The sequence below is a fragment of the Heptranchias perlo genome, chromosome 11 (genome assembly GCF_035084215.1).
Source record: "Heptranchias perlo isolate sHepPer1 chromosome 11, sHepPer1.hap1, whole genome shotgun sequence".
NCBI classification, from domain to species: domain Eukaryota; kingdom Metazoa; phylum Chordata; class Chondrichthyes; order Hexanchiformes; family Hexanchidae; genus Heptranchias; species Heptranchias perlo.
In genome coordinates this window covers 55,333,444-55,357,450 of record NC_090335.1, presented here as the reverse complement: position 1 = coordinate 55,357,450, position 24,007 = coordinate 55,333,444, and the positions used below count along the sequence as shown (strand labels likewise).

The following is a 24,007-nucleotide window of genomic DNA, read 5'->3' as shown; positions in this document are numbered from 1 at the left end:
GCTAAACAGCACAATACCTTGGCATAAGATACAGTGGATGGTGGGCTGACAGCAAGCTCACTTTTTCAGCTTTTCATGTGGTGAGTTCCTGATTTCTGCTAGTCCATTGGAGGAGGCATCACATGGAGGCAAAGAGAATTGAAAATCAGAGGGTGAATCAACATGGCACCCTCAAATGCCTAAAGACAGGTTCAAGGGCATTGTCAGAAGACTGGGAGCAGACTTCTTGATGGAGTGATGGTGTCTATCACACAATGAATAGGAAGACCAAAAAAAGCAACAGTAATACTATATAAGATGGGCGAAGGAAAATGTACATCATGGGGTAGACTTTCCGCTAGATTGCGCTGGTTCTTTCAGTGGAATCCGTCCGGATCAGCGCAAAAGATCGCGAAATTTCGATGTACGCTGGGCGTAAATTATGTTCGGTGTAATTCGAGTTTCCACAATCTTTTTTGTGCTGGTTCAAAAATCATTGCGCTGAAGTTGGTCCCGCGCACAAAACTGCCCACACCCCCCGAACAAAATAACGAGGATGGCGAGTTTCCGCCGATTGCCTGCGGCTTTTCATTGTGGGTCTTCAAATTAAGCTTGTTTTTTTAGACACACAGGCAATAATAGGCACGTTTTTAACATGTTTAAATCTTTAAAAATATTTAATTTACGAAGGAACTTGTTAATTGTATCCATGTGATTTATATCAATTAGTGTTAATTGTATTCAGGTGGTGTGTATCAATTGGGGACTCTGGTATCCAATTATAAGAGAGCTGTTCTAGGGTGTGGTGATGGTAATGTGGATCTCTGTGAATAAAGGCTTGAAGCAACTGAAGACTGGGTTTTAGTATTCTATCCTTCACCACCTGGCTATCCAGTTTGTAACAAAACTGACTAGTGTACACCAATGAAAATAGTAAATGCTTCACTATAATGTTTTAAAGTCATTTTCACTGATTTAAAATCAGGTTACTCACAGGTGGAGGATTAGACACTCTTATTAAAAATGCTTATTGTTTGTCATAAACCCATTTTCAGCTGTATTAATAAAACTGCACCATGGTACCACTCTTAAATGTATCAATGAATATATTTTATTGCCAAAAATAAAGTGACACTCCGTTAAGATGCCAGAATACGCTGATTCATGGAAGAGTTTACTTTTGTGATTATGTTAATACATTTTAGCGGAAACTCGGAATGAAACCCAGCCAGCGCAATTTTCTGGCACAATTTGCACCATTTATTTAGGTGATGGAATAATGGTGTGTTTCAGTGTGTCTGTGTTTTGTTGTTTACAGGTGTCTGACCTATAAGCAGAGAAGATGCTGCACCCCATCTATTCACTAATTGCTATTACAATTCTCAAAGGGATCGATTCTCAAACTATTCGTATTCATGGTCAAGAATGTGGAGCAACCTTTCGGCTTCCAGGTAATCTCAAATCAATGGGAGATTTATAATCCTACAACTGTAAAATCAAAATGCCATATAGCGTAACATAGTCAGTTGTGACAATGCAAGAATTTTTAACTAACCAGAAATTTCTATTCACCCATACCATGTTCCATGACAACTCCGTTCTTGTGGTCTAGATTCTGGCCCTTAATGATATCTAATCACATAATTAATTGTATTTAGCTACATCATAAAAGCAGTTGAGTGCTACAATTGGCCTCTGCAACCCTGAGCTCTAATACACTATTGATGGTCCATGCTGGAAAGTTTTCATGTGCGGTCAGAATTGGACTTAGGTATGTTGCCTGTCCCATTGAAGGGACTGATGACATGCACTGTCCAGGCTCCATTATGAAGAATAGCCATTTGGGTGAGATATCAGAAGCCTGTTGGCATTTGTGGAATTGTACTCCAGAAAGAATCAACATCTTCAGGAGAGGAGGACAGAAAAGAGAAGAAAATTGGTAATATGTAGCCAGTATTATCTGAATTTAGAAACTAATTTAGTGATTGACTACACAAAATAAGTTAAATCAATACACACAAATGTAACTGAATTGCTGGACAGTACAGGCAGTATGAGCACTCAAACGACCGTTGAACAATGTTAGGTATCCAGGCTAGCGCAAGCCATCAACCAGTGGAACTTTCAACCCTCACTTACACACCAATACAGCTTAATCATTATGTGTAACAGATATACACCAATTTGATGTTCACAAGTTCAATTACAATGATTAGGAGTTTAGTAAAGTCTTAAAATATAACCTTTTGGAAGAATGTTAACATTTTGATAGGAATATGGTGTAATATATAAGGGGGTAAAATTTTCACGAGGGTTCTTCCTGATCTCCCACCGCAACCTCAGTGAAAGATTTGCAGAAAGCCCAGAGAAACGGTAGTTTCTCCGAGATTTCCACCGATCTTCCGCCAAAGTTGCAGCAGGAGTTTGGAAGAACCGCCACCGAAATTTTACCCCAAGATGTGTTATTCAATTATAAATCTATATTTAATGTAAGAAATACTAGCCTAAAAATTATACTTGGCAATATTAGGGGACCAAAAGTTTAACAAGTTCATATGACATTCCATTGTCCACTATTCTAATACAGGTGTTAATCAGTTTACTCTAAATAGGTTAACGCTTCTGCTAAAACAGCAAAAAAGAAAATATTTTAACCCATCCTGCCCATGGAAAGGGTGTGGGTGCACGGTTAAAATAGTGTGCAAAGAGTTATCGCCTATTCCTGCTCGATTCCTGCCTTTTGCTATCTTAACTGGACACTTTTGTTTTTAGGCAGCCAAATCACCTACCCGATGCAGGCAGGAGGGCTCCTCTGGGACCCACAGGGAAAGCCTGGGCCTCTGCTACCCAGACTCCCACTTTCCCTCCCATCAAATGGTTTTGACACCCTCACAACTTACCTTGGTGCTGGCGGGCGGCTTCCACGCTCTGCGATTTTGACCTGCTGGCTGGCTGCCTCTCAACCTCAGCTGCCGCTCATTTCCCGTGGGCAGCAGCCGATGAGATGCAAATGATACCCTGGAGTTAATATAGCCCGGCCTTTAAACTGATGATGTCAGGCAGGTTTGATACTCTGTCCGAAATCCGTTCTAGGCTAAAATCCACCCCAGAATGTCTAACAAATGGGTTCAACCAATCATTCCACTGATAGTAATCTTTAGGCTACTGCCAAATACTGCAACATTTCCACTTGTGATAGTATAATCTATGTAATTTTTCTTGACAGATAACAATGACATCAAAGTGAACTGTGGAACCCAAGATGTGCAACTGTCAATCTTTTTGTGCCCAATTTACTTTGCTGGCTACAACGAGAGCCATGTGGCTTTAAACAATCAATTTGCCAAGTCAACATGTCGGGGAACAGTTGATGCATCAATTTCTCCTCCTGTTCTCAGGTTTTCATTTCCCATCAGTGAGGTTAACTCCACTGCCTGTGGAAACAAACTGGTGGTATGTCAGTCATAGCTACAGTATTCTAACCTGAAGGAATTTCATATTTAGATCAATTTAATGATGCATGTTGCTATTTGACACAAATATATAGAAATTGAATTAAAAAATATAGCATAGTAAATAAGTAATAATAAAGTAAACGGAATTGTAAGGTCCCCCCATTGACCTATTCATATTTTCAGTCAATTCTTGATGTATGCACTAATTCAACACAGACAAAAATACAGGCAGAATTGAACATGGAAGAAAATTATAACTTGGTATATATTTGCTTATATCATGAATGTCCACAGAAAATGTATGTTGTTTGAGAAATGTGTTTTAAGGTAGACAATACTGTAAAAAGTGAGGCTGTAGCTTGAATGGTTTACACAGTTGTCTGACCCTCACTCCTCCCTCCTCCCTCCTCCCTCCCAAGAGCAGTGTTACTCACAATCTTTCTGTTGAGGACCACAATCCCAACCAATGACTTGTTCAAGGATCATCTGCAGGAATACTACAAAACTCTAAACCATGGAGACACGAGTCAGCATCTGTGATTCCCCAAACAATGAGGTTCTTATTTTAATTATATTAGTGTGAGCAACTGTCATGTGGCGTCCAAGCAGGGCCAAAAAATTGTTTTAGGGTTCCTTCACTTGCTGTCTAGAAGCTGGGATAGCCCTGCCCTTTGATAGCATTCCGTGTTGCCTTGCCTTTTTTTGCTGGAGAGCAATAAAAACAGGGAGGGCAACACGTCTGGTTAGCTGCTCTGCTAGAAGGTTCCTGCGACTGTATAAAATAATCTAAAGGTACCCAGGCACATGAACGCTGAACACAGACTAAAGATAAATAAATCTAAAGTTGTCTGATAGGCTCTATTAGGAGCTAGTAGGGGAAGTGGAATTGGAGGAGATAGGCCAGTAATTATGGAATGAATTAAACAAGATATGCGAGTGGGCCTAACAATGGCAGATGCAATTTATTGCAGACATGCGTAAAATACTACAGGTAGGAAATGAGCAACATACGTTCTCCGTGAATGGTGTTGAAATAGGTAAGGATGAAGTAGACTTACTGATCAACAAGTTGTAGGGGGTGGTGATGTGTGTCAGCTTCACCTCTGACTACTGAGCGGTTCGAATCGCTCCTACTCCCTGGGTTCTAGACCTTTTACTTGTTTGGGGGTTGTGACAAAGTGCAGCAGCCAACTGGTTTTGGTGCAAGAAAAACTGGGTTTATTGAAGTCACAAATGAACTTATAACATTCGGATTACACTGAGATTATACAGACCTACAAAAGTACACTTAGTTAAGAATGGAGAACACACGGCATAACGAGGGAAAATCATGCTACTAATCCCCTTAACCTTGTCCCACCCCCAAAACCAAACTAAATTGAACTAGGAGAGGTCAGGGATCATGCTCACCAACAAGGGTTCCTTGACAGTTCGAAATCCAGCCAGGTAAGCCGGTTGCAGTTTTGGGGTACACTCTTTGTGTCCTTTGGGGCCTGCCATCCCCACGTGGTCCTGGTCTGTGGAATCTGCGAAGGTTCTTCAGTTGGGTGGAGTCCGCTGATGCGGTAAGGTGTGGTTGTGGGTGGTCGATCTTCGTGGAGGGCTGCGGTTGCTGCCTTGTTGTCTTCGGTTGAGCCTGCCACACCGTGCCCCTCGCCATGATGTTGCCTGCGGTCCTGTGAACCTCCGGATCTCCTTCCTTCGCTTAGCTCAGCTATCTCTCCCTGCTTAAACTCTGCTTCAACCACTTAAAACCTGCTTAAAACCTGCCCCCTTCGTAACTGGTGGCCCAGTTATACTGTTTTTTACATTTCTTACCTGAGCGCCAAATCAAGGTTAGTTCTTTGTCTGATTTAGGTGGCCTTCTTCAGGTGATTATAGTTTTTCACCTTAACTGGTTTTGGGGCGGTTGTCTCGTTGTTTTTAATGGGCTTGCATAATGTTTATCGTTGCCTTCCTGCCCCCGTAACTAGTCTTGAACTGAAAGCAACAATCCACACTGCACCCAACAAGCCCGGGCATGTCAAGTCCCAGGCCCTCATGGGCCTAACCTCCTGTCTGCAGGGATCCACATTTAACCCAGCAGTTGGGCCCTCTGCCATAAAAGTCCAAAAGTCATATCCTTGTTGATGATATGAAAAATGTGGGAATTTTGAGAACCCTTCAAAGTACAACAAATGCTCAGTAGCAATCAATAAACCGAATACAAGTCAGAGGAAGTTATGTTCAAACTGCATAGTGATCTAATCAGACCACACCCTGAGTACTGTGTCCAATTCTGGTTGCTGAGAAACAAAGGAGATATTCCAGCACAGAGGCAGTATAGAGAAGAGCCACAAGGCTAATCCCTAGTGTTAGGAATATGAGTTATGAGGAAAGACTGAAGAGATTTGGTCCCCGATATTACCAGGGAGGTGGGATGGCAGCGGGGGGGGGGGGGGGGGGGCGACTGGGTGCGTGGGTAACCCACCCAGCGAAATCGGTCCGTTCCCCACGTGATCGCGGGTAAATTGAAGGCACTTACCATGGCTTCCGAGTTTCCCGTCATCAACCTGCGCAGCAGGCGGACTGTGCACCCGGATCACAGGCTGTCAGCTGGAGGAACCCTATTTAAAGGGGCAGTCCTCCAATGCTGCTCCTGGAGCAAACACCCAAAATTACACAATGGAGCAACCCAGGGGAAAGGCTGCTCCCAGAATTACCGATGCCTCACTCCAGGTCCTACTGGATGGGGTGAGGAGGAGGATGGATATTTTCTACCCGGCGGACGGGAGGAACTGGCCTGTCTCTGCCACTAAGAAGGCCTGGCTCGAGGTGGCAGAGGAGGTTACCAGCAGCAGCAGCAATGTCTCTTGCACCTGGATACAGTGCAGGAAGCGCTTCAATAACCTAACTAGGTCAGCCAAAGTGAGTACACTTACTCATTCTCCTACACTCCGTCTTCCACTGCTGGAATATCACCGTCCCCACCCCACAACTCCTTCTGCACTGCCAACACTATTCTAAAGTATCATTCCTCACACCCACTCAAACCTCATCCTCAACTTATCTGCACTTATTCACCTCCCCAGTATTCATCCCACCACCACCACTCAACCCAATCCTCATACAATGTCATGGCTCTGTCTCATACTCACCCTCTGATGCATCTCTTTCACAGTCAGCCTCACCCAAACCAATGCATTCAGCGGTTGGCCACGTCACCATCCCTCACTCACGCCTCTCTACTTTCTCCCCTTATAGGAGAAGAGAGCGCAGAATGCACGGGAGAGGGCGAAGACCGGAGGGGGGCTGCAACATCTGGTCATCCTCAAAGACATGGAGCAGGAGGCTCTGGAACTAAGCCGCACCCTCGAGTGCCTGTCCGTTGGGGACGCCGAGACTGCCACCTGGCAAACGTCTGGTGACAGAATTTTAACATTCAGCACTCACAATAGCAAATGATGTTAACATGCCTTGCCATGTTCAGCACCTCAACATCTGTCATCATGCTTAATATTGCCTTCTATTCTCTTACAGGGCCTTCAGCGTCTGCCATGATGGCGGAAGGCAATTCCTCAGAGGACCAGCTGGCCTCTGAGGGGGCACCGTCACATCTGAGCGAGCCATCCACCAGCGCAGATACACACACCTCAGTGGGTCCCTGTCCTCACTTAGTTGGGGTCACACATGGTGAGTCACCACACACGTGAGCACGAGCAGACACTGGTGGCAAGGGCAGTTGTGGAGAGTCCGCGTCGGTGGGAGCAATCTTCTCCAGGCTCTGCTCAGCCGGACACAGATGCTGAACCCTGGGGGCCATCCATGAAAAGGAGAATGATCGAGGGGCAGCAGCGCATTTGCGAGGTGCTGGAACAAGTGCCACGCGCACTCTCCACAATGACGCAGAGGATGAAGGAGTCCAACTCCTGCATGAGTGGAATGGTGGCACAGGTACAGGAGGGAATCGCTGAGATAGTGTCGCGGGTAAGTGCGGGAATGTCTATGATGGAGGGAAGGCTAGCCTCCATTGAGCTTCAAGCACGGCTCACCAATGAGTCCATTGAGGCCTTGACAACGGCCCTTCGGACTCGGGGTGAGCAACTTTCTGCCGCCTTAAACAGGCAGGCAGATACTCTGGCACTGGCCTTACAAGGCTTCACACATGTCCTCCAAACTGTCGTCCAGCAGGGTGGTAGGAGTGATGTGGGCCTGGCCCAGGAGAGGGATGATGGCGAAAGGGGACATAGAAGTGGGGACACCACTCAAAGCGCCCCCACGTCTCACCCGTTGCCCCCATCTCAACCTGTACCCGCAATGCTGCCTCCTCTCCAGGTGGCTGATTCTGCCCCTGCACAGATGCAGTTGGAGCAGTCTTTGGAGGGGCCCTCACGGGCACTAAAACCCAGAGGGCGTAGGCCCAAAGCATCTAATCGGTCAGGGCATGAACAAGAGCAACCTGCCACTACCTCTGCTGCAGCCACAGGGGAAGCACCACGTAGAAGCAGTCGTAAGCGTAAGGCGAAGGTTTTGTGAGCACAAAGCGGATGCACAAGGGTGTTTGACGGTTTGTCATGTTTTTTATTTATATTTGATTTTTGCAAATGGCACATTAAATATTATTATTGCCACCACTACTGCCACGTCTTGGCCATACTTGACTGGCTTGTGTAATAAGTCCCTTTCATGAGGTTCACCATGAACACCCACACTCGGTGTCACCCATTGGGTCATGCTACATTGGGTGTATGTGTAGTTGCTCGACTATTTTGTGCAGGTGCCTGTGGTGCAGCACTGTGTTGTGGAGCTCCACATGACGGAGGTGGACGGTGTGCCTGGCGAGGCTGGTGATGTTGCTCGTCCTCGGATGAAGTGATGAATGCAGCTATAGCGCCCCCCTCCATCCTGACAGTGTGAGTTTGAGGGGGTCCGCAAAGTAGGTAAATGTGTTTGCACAGCAGAGTTTAGGGTATAAATTAAGAATTTTGAGTGGAAAGACAAAACTTTGTCTGAAGTGACAGAGTGCCCTGCTGCAATACATGAGGTCTTCCCCCCACCTGTCAAATAATCCTTTACATCTCCCACTGGCAGCTGGCTGAAACACATCTGCTCCAACAGGGAGTGGTTCCCACTTTAATTCCCGGTGGGAGTCCCGCATTCGGGAGCTGTGCGCGCACCCAAACACGTCACTGGAGAACCCGAAAGTCAGCAGGTTGGAGCCGGGCTCCAAACCTGCTCCAGGATTCCGCCATTTTAGAAGCCCCCCTCCACCCCCAACGGACCCGGTCAGCCATCCGAAAATCGGCCCCTTGGGCTTTTAGCCTGGAGGCATCTCAGAGGTGATCTTTTAAAGGTATATATGGCAGTAAATGGTATGAAAAAGGTTCATCCAGAATATTAATTTTAAATTCATTTGTACAGTTGGACATTTTAAAACTAGTAAAAGGTAACTTTAGGGCTGATGACAGGAAATTCTTCTTCACACAGAGAGTGATCAACACTTGCAATGGACTTCTGGACAGAGTAGTGGAAACACTTATATGCAGTTGTGGGAGTATAGGGTTGTTCTGAATGGGTGAATTAAGGTGGGCCTTCCCTATGGTCTTTTGAACAATAAATCCCAGTTCAGTTGCCATCCTCATCTAAGTAACCATCTGGGAGGCTCAGAAATATATGGAGCAGCAAGTTTGCAGAGAATGAACAGAAAGTGGGCTACAAATGGCCCCGAGGCCATGTTATGAATATCACTGCCTAAGAATATGTTTCAGTCTTGCATATCTTTCAAACACCAATTATTTTACTTCAGCATTAAAATATATCTTCTTCTACATACAGATCACCAATGTTCAAGGAACGGGTGCTTTTAAAGACTTTTCAAACATCCAGTTTGTCAATGTCAGTGGTTTAATAGAAACAAATGACCTAGCAACAAACGTCATAACGTACAACCAGGAACTGGTGTATCTGTATTCCTGCTCCTATCCTCTGGAGTACTTTATCAATGACACCAGGCTAGATGTGTAAGTGAAGAATTTACTTCTTATTTGTTTAGCTGAATTCACTTTAAAATAGGATTTTAAAAATCTGAAAAGGCTGAGTAAACATGTACTTTAAATTCTTTTTTGTTTCTTCTTTTGCCTATTATTTTTAATATTACTATTTGTGATATTTTCACCTGATATATTGAAACAAGGAGGTAGCTTTTAACCACAACCCCTCCCCTCCCCCCACCGATGAGAACAGGGCTGGCGGGGGGGATTAAAATGGCAGGGATTATAGCATATCCCGCCAGCTGCCATTGTAGCTTATCTGAGAACAGGGACAGGAAGGACTCTGCCCCAAGCAGGCAAGGACCGACTTTACATTGAAAAGTCTCATCACAATGATGTCATTGGCATCATGGCGGCATTTTTACCTCCTGATTCGGGAGGCCCACACGGGGCCAACCCTGACAGCTCAACCATATCAGGAGTCTGAGTAGTGGCTAGAAGAGACCAAGGTAAGTTGAAAAAAGTTACTTTTCTGTGAAATCCTTGTGGGCTGGGAGGAGCAGGGGTGCTTCCCAAGGCCCTGAAAGGTGTCCTTTGGTCTCCCAAGCACTGGCATTGCCTCTCCCTCCCAGTGCCGGCATCCCTTGTGAAACCCCCTCCCCAGCACTAACTTCACGTCAGGGACCATTATCAGGCTCCCCACCCATTTTCTGCTCCCGCCTACTGCTGGGAGTTAATGGCCTGGTCTCACGCTGAGCTCCGAGTGAGGGTTTCACTCCCATCCCGCATCCCCGTCCATCCCAGTTAAAATCAACCCCAAAATCTCAGGTGAAAATCCAATAACTTTTCATAAGAAAATTTGTTTATTATATCTTTGGAATCATGATCTACTATCATACTTTTATCAGAAAACATCTGAATCATTAACTGCTTCTTAGCTCCTGCTGTAAAATTGTCAAAAACAGGTGCTTCAATTTGTTGCATTGATTTTCTTTGTTGCTTCTCACTTCTGGGGCTCTATGATTCTTCCTTTGTTTTTATTTGTTTTCCTTCAAATTTTTTGGGCACTTTACGAAGATGGCACCTAATGCTGGTGGGTGGTCCATGACCACCGATCACCATTTGGGACCTCGGTTAAGTGGCCATTCTTAGTCTGTGCCGAGATGGTGAGTGGCAACAGGTTATTCAACTGTGGGGAAGGGCTCATAGACAAGCCTGATCCTGACATCCACCTATGCGCATTTTCGAGCCGGACTCACTAGATTATGATCAGCAGTGGCAATCCTGGTTGAAATCCCCCCCCCCCCTCCCTGGAGCACCGTGCCAAATTGCACTCTATCAACACTCCCACTGAGATCAGTTAACTCAGCACAGTTTGGGTATGGGCCCATGTCATAAATCTCTTTTCCTGTTTTCATTTTAGCATCTCAACCCTATGAATGGAGAACATCCTGTTTGATTCAAAAGATCCAGAAAATTGAATTTTTGGTTTTGACTATTGAATTATTTATGCAAATCTGAACCATTCAATCAAATGTCTAGATTTTTGCTGATATTACAGGGTCTAATGTGATAAGTATAACTAATAGATAGGGTATGATAATAAGAGGATTTTGGTGCAATTTATTGTTATGATTTCATACTGATTGATTTATGTAATTGCATTTACAGGGCAGGAGTAAGTATAGCCATTAAGGACAATAACGGTACCTTCAGGAGCACCCTCACTCTTCAGCTTTACAGTGTAAGTCATCTGATCAGCTGTGTAGTCAGTAAGATATCAAAATTGCAAAACTTCACAGAAACTTAATTCACAATGGATGAATGAACCTTGGGGATATCTGACCTCCAAACTCTTAGGTGTAGTTTTGATTAACTTATATATCAAATGTATTATAATAAAGATATCTGGGGCAGAATTTGAAGATATGGGGGTAGATTTTCTTGTTCCTGTGCCTGGGGTTATTGGAGTTTGTCCGATTTTCTGTTCATTAATTTAAATCATCGGAAAATTGAACGTGTGCCATTATGGGAGAGAGCTTAAGGATGAGAACAATTTCAGAAAGCAGAGTAAGATGTTGCTGGAGATGCTGCTCAAAGAAGACATGGGGGACCTTGGTAAGGGATGGAACTGTAAAGAGATGGAACATCGACCTTAAAGAAATAATTGATGCCAGAGACACTGAAGTTAACAAATTGGTAAAGAACACAGATGTAGGTAGATAGATACTGGATAAGGTTTGGAGAATAGAAGGAGGTGAGTACAGTGAAACAGGAAAAAGCTGAACTACTGGGTCTGCATGTACAATGCTGCTTTGGGGAAAAGATAGGAAAGGGTTGCGCAGGGTTGGGGAATGAGATTGGAGGCAGTGTGGGCAACCATCTCCAGAAGAGAGAAGGTTATTTAAGGTCTGGTAGACAGTTTGGTATTCAGTATTTGGGTCAGGATCAAAGGGAGTTAGGAAGAGGAGTCAAACAGCTCCCATTTGGTCTTAGTAAGGTAGAAGTCCTTGCACTGAATGGCAATATCAGGGCTAGTGATAAGAGTGTAGGAGTAGAGGAATTCGTATAGCTGATACTGTGGTGGTGATTTTCAACGAAAAGATTAAATGACTGATTTTAACCCTCAGTACCTGACGGGAACAGGGCATGTGGGTGGTTAAAATAAATGCAGCGTCCTCGCCTCTGGGTTGGCACTACACTCAACTTCGCTGCCAGTTTAACTGTCATGTTTCAGGCAGTGTATGAGGCCCTCACTGCAGGCAAGGGCCTCACGCACTGTATGCAAGGACCCTGATGTGACTTTAATGTGCAGTCGCGTGGCCCATGACCAGTGCAAGGCTCACCAGAGAAAGCTGGCAGAAGGCAGGAGCAGGCTCAGAAGAGGGCAGAGAAGGTAGGTTTCTTCAAATTTTTTGAAGGGTTCCTTGTGGGTCAAGACGATCAGGAAGGCTGGGTCTCCTCTGCCCAGGCTTCCCCCGCCTTCCCCTGACCGCGATCGCCCCCCGAACAACCCCACCCCCCCACCCTAACGCACTTACCTGACTGACAGGGACTGTTCAAGTGGCCTCCTGCAGAAGTCTCCTGCCGCCCAAAATGTTGCACCTGCCTGCCAGCCAGATATTAATTCCTGTTGGGATTGGGCGGGAGATTCACCTGATAAACAGAAATGAGGCCCTGGAGTTCAAATGGTCCAGGCCTCACTCTAGCATGAGCAGGTAAGTTTGACACTTGCCCTGGTGCCACCCCCCCCCCCCCCCCCCGACTGAACTCAGGCCCTGAGTTAAAATCAGGGCTTGAGGGACAGCAGAAGGTCAGAGTGGTGGATCCAAGAGGAACCGGAATGCTCAAAACAGAAGAAAGAGATACAAAAAAGGGAACTTTCTGCTCAAAGAAGAAAGGAGATGACAGTAAAGAAAGAATCCTGCATAATGTTAGTAAGGTGAGGGAAGAGACAGAGATGAAGCTAAAGCTCCTGCTTAGGACAAATCATTTGAAGTCAAAAAGGCAAAAGATAACCCAGCAAATAGGCATCTAGAGGAGTGGGGTTAGAAAAGGAAATGGGGTAAGACAAAACTGGAAGGGAAGAGTAAGCAAGGGCATGGCTTGCAAAATCATGAATGCTGTTAGATTTGAATCTTTTTTGGATTTAGGACTATGAAAGTGGTTGAACAATCAGATATTGCTGTAAACATATTATAACTATCATGTCAAAAGTGTAATAAAACTGCATTCTTTTCAGGATGCAGAATACACAAATTCCTTGATCATCCCAGAAACTGGACTCATCTTGAAAACCAAGATTTATGTAGAAGTAAAAGCTATCAATTTAACCAACAAGTAAGATTTGTTCTTTTTGTTAAGCCTGAAAAATTCAGCTTAGTTTTATGATTAGAACAGTCCAATCTTTTATTTCACAACAGATCATAAATCTGAGAAATGCTACACATGAGTTAGTGTGATCTGAATAATAGTTTACAAATTATAGGTTAAGTCCACCACTAAGGTTTAATTCATTTTTTAATACTTGGGCTCAAGCTTTTTTTCATAAAGCAGAAACTATCTACACACTGTGTAATTTGAGAACCAGTGAATCAAAACTGGAAAAATCACTAATACTGAAAGTGTGCAATTCACTTCCTCGTAAAGATTTTCCAGTTAAACTGTCATTCTGAATCAAGCTGGTCGGCCGTCCATTCCAGCGACAAAGAGGCCCCTGTAGTTTTGAGACCACAACCTCATCTAAATTTGGCAGGCATGCTGCGGGGCTCCAAACAGGCGTCCTGGTGCAGCTCGCTGGATTGAGGCCTCAAAATCGGGCCAGTGAGGCTGCCAGCAAGGTATGTTTCAGAGAGGGGTCGTGATCGCGTAGGGCGGGAGTCCAGGAAGTCTTCTGAGGAGCCCATAAAAATAATTCAATGCTTACCTTTGGTGAGCCTCTTTGGTTCCATCGTCCGTGGAACTGGCCGCAGCCTGCACTCAACATGCTATGACCAGTTCTCACCTAAAATGGCAATCGGGGTCCCGTTGGCATCATAGGAATCTGATTTCCATAATACAAGGTGCTATCGCCTGAAACAGACAGGCACTTTGAACACACGGCAGTAGGCTCCTTTCTAAATGGAGCCGGCCACATTGCCAGTGTTAAAGGGTGCTGAGGCTACTGACCCTATTTTGAGGCTATTACCACCCCATTAACGCCAGGCGAAGTCATCAAAAATCGACCCCCTAGACTCTATTGAGAAAGTAAGTGTATTACTTGATATCAGCAGGATTCAAAAATCACAGGGCAATTTAAAAGTAGGCAAACAGAAAGGAGAGGAAAGATACAATCTGCCCTTTGTGAAAATTCTCATACACTTGCTTCATATTTATCATAACTTATCTTCCACCACACAGGTTCAACGTTCTTCTTGATCGCTGCTATGCTTCAACCTCACGATATCACTTAAATTCTTCGCATACTTATGATCTCTTCATTGGGTGAGTATTACAAATCTAAAAGTTTTTTGAATACTATATTACCTTTCAGTCCAATTTAGTTTCTTCCCATATGTTTGCTCATATGTATTTTCAACCCTTCCCTTTTGACCTCCATATTTCTTGAAACTCTAAGGATGACATTTGGACGTAGAAAAAATTAGATAGTCCCCGAAAAACAGCCTTGCTGCCTGCCCCTCTGAGACCCTTCGATCTGAGGGGAAAAAGCCTAAGGGCCAACAATAGCTTCTTCAGATGCCCCTGCATTCATGAAAATTAGATGGGAGACCCAGGAACAATCTCACAACTTATTTACATGTCTGCTGTAAATTACATCTGTTTGGTGCAGGCACTCTGTCCCCTGCCTCAGGGAACGCCCCAGAAAACCCGGGGCAATGCAAAAGGGATGGAAACCTGATTTCATGGGTCTCTGCCCCTTTTACCTCTCCCTTTTAACTAGGAACTAAGCATTCCCCAGGCATATTCAATAGAAATATTAGGGCTGATCTTTCCAATGTCCCCCTTGATGGCTTCTCATCCTCCAACTTATCTTTCAGCTAAGCTTTTGGGCATCTCTGTTAACTTTCCTACCACAACTTTGTCCATTTTATTTATTTTCTCTGCCTCATCTGTAAACTTCCTGCCTTCATCTGTAAAGTTCCTCGGGATATTTTCTACTCTAAAGACGCTATATTATGTTGTTGTGCTGAAATCTCTCTGGAGCTGCTCCAAATATTCCTACCTTGGCACCAAGCTCATAAAATGGTGGAACATTATCTACCTAAAATAGGCGCCACTGATTCTCCTACCCTTTCCTCAGGAGAGTTGTCTAATTTAAATGCTGATGAAGCAAATGATCAGTAGGTGGTCAGTGGCACCCATGTTTATCTTCCTTTGGTGGGATAGACACAATCATGTATTTAGTTATTTATTTTTCCTCCCTAATGTTATTCTAAGGATGTAAAAAGAAAATCACAATGCTGTTGTCTCTCCAAGTTTCCCTTGGCATCCATTGGTCAGTTTTACAATAATTGTAATCATCATAACCAAATTGGAGACCGGACAAAACCAAGTTCTTGCTCTGTGTTAGAGGAAAAAATATAATGGGTCATTAAATCAGCTGGAATATGTCTAGGTTTACCTGCATGCTGTCCCAAGCTCAGGAAATAGTTTCCAACAGCTGCATTTATAGGGATTTTCCTTCCAACACTTTCCTTTGTTATTCTTGGTTGTTGCTGGCATTTAAATAGCACCATATAAAGTGTTGGGGATGGGAATTCCTTTGGGGGTTCTGATAGCACTGCACGATTCAGATGAAGAAAAGGAAGTCACGAGAGGCCAGCAAATGCAGGTGCAACAACATCTAAAGCATTTTTCTGCATCCATCCCTACCCCAGAATCTGTGTTTATAGATCTGGACAAGTCAGAAAGCATCTGTCTTTGGCATCTCTGTTTCTTAGGAGCAGCACTTATAGATCTGTACCACTTGCTGAATTTGACCTGCAGACAACATCTGGAACAAGGACTGCTCTTCCCAAAGAAGGGAAGGTTATCACAGGAAGAAGTCTTCAACTTATTGAATCATTCAATCCATCACAGGGGACATCCACCATATCATCAGCAAGTGACGAGAGCTATGTTCGCAAGGGGCAATGCCTTCATCACTTTTCCTGTGTAAAGGAGCCATTAGCTTGAGAAGGTACAGAGCTTTCACCGGGTGGCAGGGTACACTCAAATGCAGGACATTGTAGATGTCACCCACATGAGCATTAGAGCTCTGAATAACAACCCCATGTCTACATGAACAGAAAAGGTTTGCACTCAACTAAGGTTCAGGTGGTATCTGATGTCAACAACCATTATTCAAGATGCGTCAATGATGGCTTTCAATGTACAACAGCCCATGGTGTCTACATTTTTGGAAGGAGAGGAAACAGTGGGCTGATGGCTTCTGGGAAACCAGGCATCTGCAACCATAGCTGCTGACTACACTGAGAAACACTCAAACAACAGAGAACTGCCTTTTTCTAGAAGCATTAGCATCTTTTTGCTGTTCCTCAGCCACCACCTCCCCTGCAAGAAAAGTGTGCCTCCAGCTTTGGCATACTGAAATAATGTGTGCAAAAGAGCAATAATTGTGCGCAATGCTTGAAATGGTGCCTCCCACAGGATGTAAAATTCCCAACTTGGGTTTGTGCAATGTTTGATGAGCCTCACAAGAAGTCACGCAAAAATGAGGAGCCTTCTTACCTTCGCCATTCTCCTGATGATGATACCCAGGTTCCATGACAACTGAGAAACCTGCACATAGAGTGGATTACAGCGAGAGGAGCACTGTGAGATAGCCGGTCTCACTGACTTGTCCGTACAGACCATTATCCACTGGTGAGGAGCGCTTCAACAAAAGGTCCAGTGGGCTTGCATGCAGCATGTTGCAAGGAGCCAGAATGAAAATTCGCAGACTGAACCCATTTATGGCCAAAGTGACCACAGCTTAGTGCCAGGGCTGCACTACAGCACTGGGCAGATGACAGGTGATAGTCCTGCGACACGTCTGTAGACTAGATACTTGGTCCAGTTACTGGCTGGAGCCCCCCCCTAGATTGATTGCCAACACAGGCTCATGTGGTTAAGTTTAACTCCCAGATTGGGAAGTGGTGGGAGGATCCAGTTACCCGTCACCTGATGGGTCCAGAAATTTCCGTGCGCCCGGGGATGCAGGTTCTCCCCCTGCTACTCCTGGCTAAGAGTTGGGGAAGGCTTTCTCCTCACTCATGCATGGAAAGTCATGCATGGCCCTCACTCAATTCTCCTGATACCAGCAAATTGATACCTTACTTGTAGCCAGATCCAATCGACCTGGTTGACAACATTGACTCTGTCAGCACTCTCCCTCCAAGCAGCTTACACCTGTGCTTTTAACAGAAGGTGTCCTTCAGCCCCAAATAGGGCCACCCTCCTTTGGTCCACTTCCTGCCTCAGGACCCCAAATGTTTAGTATTGAAAGGAAGCATGCCTCCGCTGTGCCATTGTGAACAATTAGTCCACTTTTCTGCCACTACCACAACTTCCCTCTTAATAATGAGCTGCAGCCCTTTAAAATATGGTGCCTTACCTAATTTTATACTCCTTAGCCCAGTTCTCTGGGTAAGCCTTTCATGTGCCAGTAAACTATTCGAATTAAAGGGAGAAACCCAGATTACAAAATTTGGTATGGCTTCCTTCTGAGATGCCAGTACAGAAGGGTCAGCTTTTGAAGGATTCACAAAATTGGAGCTTTAGTGTTGAAATTTTAATTAAGATAATTTATTTGACTTTACAGTTGCAATAAAGAGCAGCAGACAAACATAGTGTCCAATGGGATTGATCAGTTTGCGAGGTTCTACTTTGAGGCATTCCGCTTCACCGAGCACCGAAACCTGGCTGTCTCTACCTTCTATCTACACTGCATTACACGTCTTTGTGCACAAGCCGCTTGCGAAGGCTTTAATGTAAGTGAAAAACATATTTAATTTGACTTTTTAAAAGGAAAAATAGGACCTGAAAGTCCAGGATTCCTGCTCTACTGGCCGAAGAACAATGGAGCACGACTCTTGGCTGTCTGCAGCCCAAGGTGTGAGCCATGTCCCAAACTGCCACAGCAATCGACCACTTATGCCACTGAACCTTTTGGGACCTTTGGAAAGCCCATTATGGAACTCACACCAGCTCTTAGCTGGCGTGGCTTCTGCTGGGCCTACAGAGGGCCTGCTAGCTGGAATACCCAGGGTAGTGCACGAACATCCCCAAAACATGCCCCTAAAGCTATATTTTAACACATGCAGTGGGCAGAAACCTTGCCCGCTCCCCCCGAGTGGAATTTTGACCAATGGATACATGGGAAACTCAGCAAATATGTATCTTGCGCAAAATCCCCCACTCACGTATGGGTGGTCCACCTGCTTTGCATCCTCTGACCCGACTAGAATTTTGGGACCATCGTATTTATTAAAGGCACAGCCAAAGAGGACCAAAAACAATATGTTTTAAATTACTTTTGTGGGGCAGGAGAAGTAGGAGTGCTCCTCTGGGCTCCACGAGAATAATGCGGGCTGCTGCTGTCTCAGGCTCCCTCCACCCCTTCTGCGATCACCCCCCGACCCACCTTGCTACCGCTGGGTCAGCCTCTGAGCCGCCCAATATTGCGGCGGCGAGCTGCAGCAGGGCACCTGCAGCCTGCCAGTAGCATGGCAATGAGGCCCAGCTCTCAAAGTGGGCGCTTCACCAGTCAGTTGCCCAGTAGTTAAAATTCACCCCACTGAAACTACACCATTTTCAAAACAGTTGAAAATTGTCCCAAATCCTCAGGACTACTTCATCATCTTTCACACCTGTACTTACCAAAAGATTACCTTAAAAAGGATGATACGGCATGACAAAATTACTTAATATATATCTGTAGCCTTGTAGTGTATTTGTAACTGAAGGGTAAAGGGTAGAGATGGGGAAGAAAATGGTGCAGTCTAGACTGGTTAAGGTCAGCTGCTCTTTTCAACTTTTAGTTACAGAAAACTTCACTCGTATCACTTTTTCTTTTTTGCTTCATCTTTAGCAATGCAGCAGGAAAAAAAGAGAAGCGCCAGTCTTAGTCATTACTCCAGCACCAGATGAACTGTCTGATTCTTCAGTAATTAGCTCCAAAACAATCAAGACCAAGAATGATAATGGTACGTCCTCTTAAATTAATAAAAAAATAAAATAAAAAGTATGTAGGAGTAATCAACACAGAATTAAACAACTAAATGTTCCATTTGGTGCAATACCAGAAGATTGGTGCTGGCAGGGGGATAAGCAGGCAAATAATGAAGTCAATCCTCATTGCACTGTCTTCCCTAATTTTCTCTAACAGCTGAAGCTAGTTTTAGTACAACAGTAACTGTACATTAATTCACTTGTTATGTTATAATTTTTGCACCAATTTTGCTCGTGTTTTGGCATAAATCTGGTGTGAAAATCATAATATTGAGCCACCAAATCTCACTTCAATTTGACTTCACTATCTTCACTGAAACTCACTGGTGATAGTTATCAATGACATTGTCAGTTGTAGTCGAGCTGATACAATGGGCGTGATTTTAGCCTCGAAAAACAGGTGGGTTGGGGACGGGGTGTGGGGGCTGTAACAGTAGCAAAAATCTAAAACCCGCCTCCAACCCACCCATTTCCGTTTTTCACAGGGGCGGGACGAGGGGCGGGCAACCAACTACTCTCAGAAGGCAGGTCGGGCATTAAAGGGGCTACGGGCCTCCATTTTCAAAGCTTTTTTGATTTTAGCCCCTGGGGGCTGGGATTCCCAGGCGTTCTCCTTCACGCCATGAGAGGGGGCGAGAAGGCCCAAAACTGCAGGTAAGTGCCTTTATAGCACAGCTTGTGGGCTCGGAGGAGCAGGAGTGCTTTCCCCAGGCCCATCAAGCCTACCTGTAGCAAGCCCCCAACTCAACGATCTCCAACACCACCCCCCCAAACAATCTCCGATCTCCCTCACGATCTTGCCCCCCCACCCCCACAACGATCTCTGACCTTGTGATGACCCCCGACTGACACCCTCCCCGCCGGTCTCCCCCGAGCCCCACCCCCCCATTTAATACTTACCTGCCAATCAGGCTGGCCTGTCGGACGGGAAACGGGCAAAAAAAAAACAGCGTACTTACGTCAAAATCATACTTTTGGGTTTCCTGTCAGGAATTCCACCCCCGCTCCCTTCCCGGCTCCAGGCAAAAATCATGCCCAATGGCTCAGAATCTGATGGCAACACAGTGTCATGGGGGTCGATTTTGACTTTGTGATCGACTGGTGGAGCGCGCCTGCTGATCACCTGTACTTGCGGTGAAGAGGCAGCCACAATTTCGAGGTACCGGCCTCACCAACGTCGGGCAGGCGAGCTGCAGGACGCCAAACTTCTGGCACCCTCTCTTCCTTTCAGCACCTCATCCGCCATCACCCTACCCATTTCTACTTCAAAACCTTTCTTGTTAACCGCGCCTCCAAGTCTACTAGCCAAAACCCCTTCCTCATCTTTTCACTCTGCCTCTGCACCGAGAAACTTCTCATCCTCAGTGATTTCATCCTTCATCTGAATTTTCCTCTGATTTCTCTTCTTCCCTGTCCTCACTCTCACTCTCCACATCTACAACCACCCCCCTGATTTGGTCATCTTGGGAGATCTTGTAACCTCTAAGATCTCTACCTTATATAAAGCTTTCTCTGATCATGTCCACCTTACAGGTAGAAGTGTCCCCTAAGCGAAGGCCAATCTTTCATTAGGCATAATCTTGGAATTTAACTCTGATGTATCAGACAAAACAAATTTGGAAAGGTTTATTTAATGAATGTAAATTTGGGAATTTTTACATTAACATTGACTTATAATGATTTTTATTTCTGTATTTCTGCCTATAGTGGTGAACACAAATGATGATTCAGGTAAGTGAAACTTTTTCTAGAAACATTTTTTAAATGCTTCATAAAAAAATATTTTCAAAAAAGAGATGCCAGCAGATGTCAGATATTAAAATGGGATTGGGAATAGCATTGAAAACTAAATGTTACTTAATTATGGTTTTAAAGTCAATTGACCTTGGCTAACAAATGCCATTTTCCCATTGATATTTGTGAGCATTTAATATTCATTAGAATACGCTTGAGAATGGTTAACTTATTCTCACACTGTCCACATGGACACTATTCCCCCATTGTGAACATATATACTTTGTAATCAATGAACAATTGTTCACATAATTAGAAAAATTGCTAACATCACAAAATTCAAATCCATTCAGGATCTCTTTATAGATTTCATATCCCTAAAGATGGATAGCTGATAGTTGATTTACAGTCCAAAATGATTGGTACCTGTTACGAATTTGGGCCTGCCATTGATATCTTCATGAGCTCGTGATGCCAGTTGCTTCCGTAAGTGGTCCGTCTGTGTTACTTTTATGGGACCCACACGTGACCAACACTGCTCTGTATCTACATGTACAATAGCATAACCCAGGGACATAACAATAGCATCCCTTTGTGATCGGAACCGGATATCCACGCCTTTCACATGTATGCTTTTTCAATCTCTTCAAAGGAAGTCTAAGCAAATACTTGGTCACACGAGGCCTGATACTAATCAATATGCTACTTTATTTCATTGTAAGATGAACATAACAAAAGTTCTGATTAGACTCACTTAAATCAAACAGTACAACTTGTCTTCATACAAAATAAAGAACACACCATGTGTCTTCATATCAGTTGGTCATCTTACTTGACTTAAGCAAGATGTCTTCTAATTGTTCCTTCACCAGTTAGATCCAGAGAAAGCCTTGGCGGTTTTCTCTTTAAAAATCTGATTACCTACTTCTCAAAAAGCCTCTCTGCCATCCTGTGTCGCAACTTCGAGCTTAAATCTGTTTGTTCACAGCCAAAAATGAATCAAAGAATTTCCAATACACTGGGTTTGGCATGTCTTTCAACTATTGAGAGAGGCTAATGAATTGCTTATTTAGTCTCTAGGAAAATAAGAACAAAGCTAGCTTATTACCATATTAACTACCCATCACTCAGACTTTTTTTTAACTTGTCTGAATACATTATGCTTTTAAAAAACCAACATTAAAATTAACTTTTATTTCCCATGTTTTTGATGTGCAAAAATGGTCAAAAATCCAGAAACATGACAGTAACTCTATGATTCAGAAATTGCTCTGAGCGACAAACCAACAGCGCTCGCCGCTCCATTAACTTACCGCGGTCTTTACTGCGGGCACTTCCACTAATAGAAAGCGGAGAAAGCCCAGGGTTAGCTCCAGCTAAGCTAGGACCCATGGGAAAAGCGAGAGGAGCACTCTCTCCCCTCGACTGGTCAGATCGCAGCATTTTTGACAAGCTGTGAACAGTTATTGTAAGCTAGAACGTAAAATCCAGGATGTGAAAGGTACAACAATAAAATCATTTGTAAAAACAGTTATAGACAGCGAAAAAATAGAGTGTAAGAAATAATCAAATTTAATAAGAGACAGAAGGAAAATGTTCTTTAAAAAATTTTAACTTTTTAATTTTTAAAAAAATGTTCTTTGATGACCGAAACCTATTAAAAGAAGGAGTAACGAGACTCCACATTTTTAAAAGTTAATTTTTAGTTGTTTGACAGTCATTAAGACTTACCATACTGTTAAAACTTAGTTTAGACCTGGTATTTTTAAGCATACCTATTTTGTGGCGATATTAGTTACTTTCCAGTTGGGCAGACGAGCAAGTTGGCGCTTGTCTGTTGATTACAGCCACCGTTATCCCTTTAAGGCAAAGCTGACAGATTGCCGGCAAACCGCAGGAGCAAGTTCCGGATTTCTGCGTTTCACTTCGCATGTGCGAATGCCGGAACATGCTCTTTCATTTGGCCACTAACAAGGGTGAGCGCTATTGATCTCACCATTCTTGTTAAAGCAATTTCCAGCCCATTATGAATTCCTGTTCTGAACTGTGCCATCAAGTGAAAGTGCCCAGATGACACCATAGGAGATCAGATTTAAAAATAATTTTTAAAATATATATTTCTTAAAACAATATCTTTGTTGCCATGATCCTGACACCGACTGGCATTTCTCTGGACACACATTTTGCTTTGTGTTTTTCTTTTACTTTTGGTTTTCAAATGAAGGTGCTGACTCTTGCGAGCGTGGTGGAAGCCTTTTGCTGCCTTGTTCAAATGTCCATTCCACATATGTGAGCCTGGACAATGAATGTTGACAAACTATTCAACCTTTTTAGGCATTACAACTGAGCCCAATCCTATCCTCACCTAATTAATATCTGCACACATAGTCTAGAATATAAACTATGCCTTATCCCCACCCCGCCCCGCCCCTTGGTCCAGGGATCCTGAGGCTGATTGTAGCACCCCAATCAAGTTTTTGATTCAATGCTCATTGCTAGATCATCATTAAATGGCTGTTATTTCATGTGAGGTCACACACTGTTTAACATGTTTCCTTTTTCCTCCAGCATCAGCCTTAGCTGCTCAACAAGCTTTAGGTGTGTACACTGGTCTGGGAGTTGGATTGGGAATCCTAGCTGTGATCTGTATTGGCATGATTATAGGAGGTGTCCTGCTGTACCGAAGATTCCAGAAGAAAAGCATCTTAACCTAGGTTGGAAAACCCATAAAGAAGAGCAAAAATAAACACCTTCCCTGCCACTGAAAACTTTGTGCAACATTCAGGCTTCCAATAGTGCTTTCTAACAGTAGATATGTTGGGCTCTATTTTATCTTCACTAGCAACACAAGCCATATTTTATAATGTATATCAATACAGACATGTTTTTTATGCCACTAGTAATGAAAAACTTAATTTTTATTCATTTTAACTGCACCTATACTGGGATCATAGGTTGTGACACATTGAAGGGGAGAGTATTTGCATACATCTAGCTAAAGTGAACAGGGTCTGTATGCAATAATTCCATAGATATTGGTTAAAAATTATTCTTGAATGACCCTGTGATTTAGTTATTTTGTTAAAATATGTATGGTGAATCGGGTTTCTTAAATTACAGCTTCTCAAAGTTGTTATTTCTTAGTCACAGTGTTGCCTT

The 24,007-nt window shown here is 43.9% G+C and overlaps 1 protein-coding gene across 1 annotated transcript; it reads left to right on the top strand.

Annotated features, from left to right (window-relative positions):
• Window positions 1-535: 535 nt before the first annotated feature.
• On the top strand, window positions 536-23,562 carry LOC137326841 (zona pellucida-like domain-containing protein 1). The gene is made up of 10 exons (XM_067992221.1): window positions 536-572; window positions 3,206-3,432; window positions 9,249-9,433; window positions 11,075-11,147; window positions 13,146-13,243; window positions 14,303-14,386; window positions 17,706-17,874; window positions 18,975-19,089; window positions 20,822-20,845; window positions 23,417-23,562. The coding sequence occupies exons 1-10, from the start codon at window positions 536-538 to the stop codon at window positions 23,560-23,562; spliced, it is 1,158 nt and encodes a 385-aa protein (XP_067848322.1).
• The last annotated feature ends 445 nt before the right edge of the window (window positions 23,563-24,007 follow it).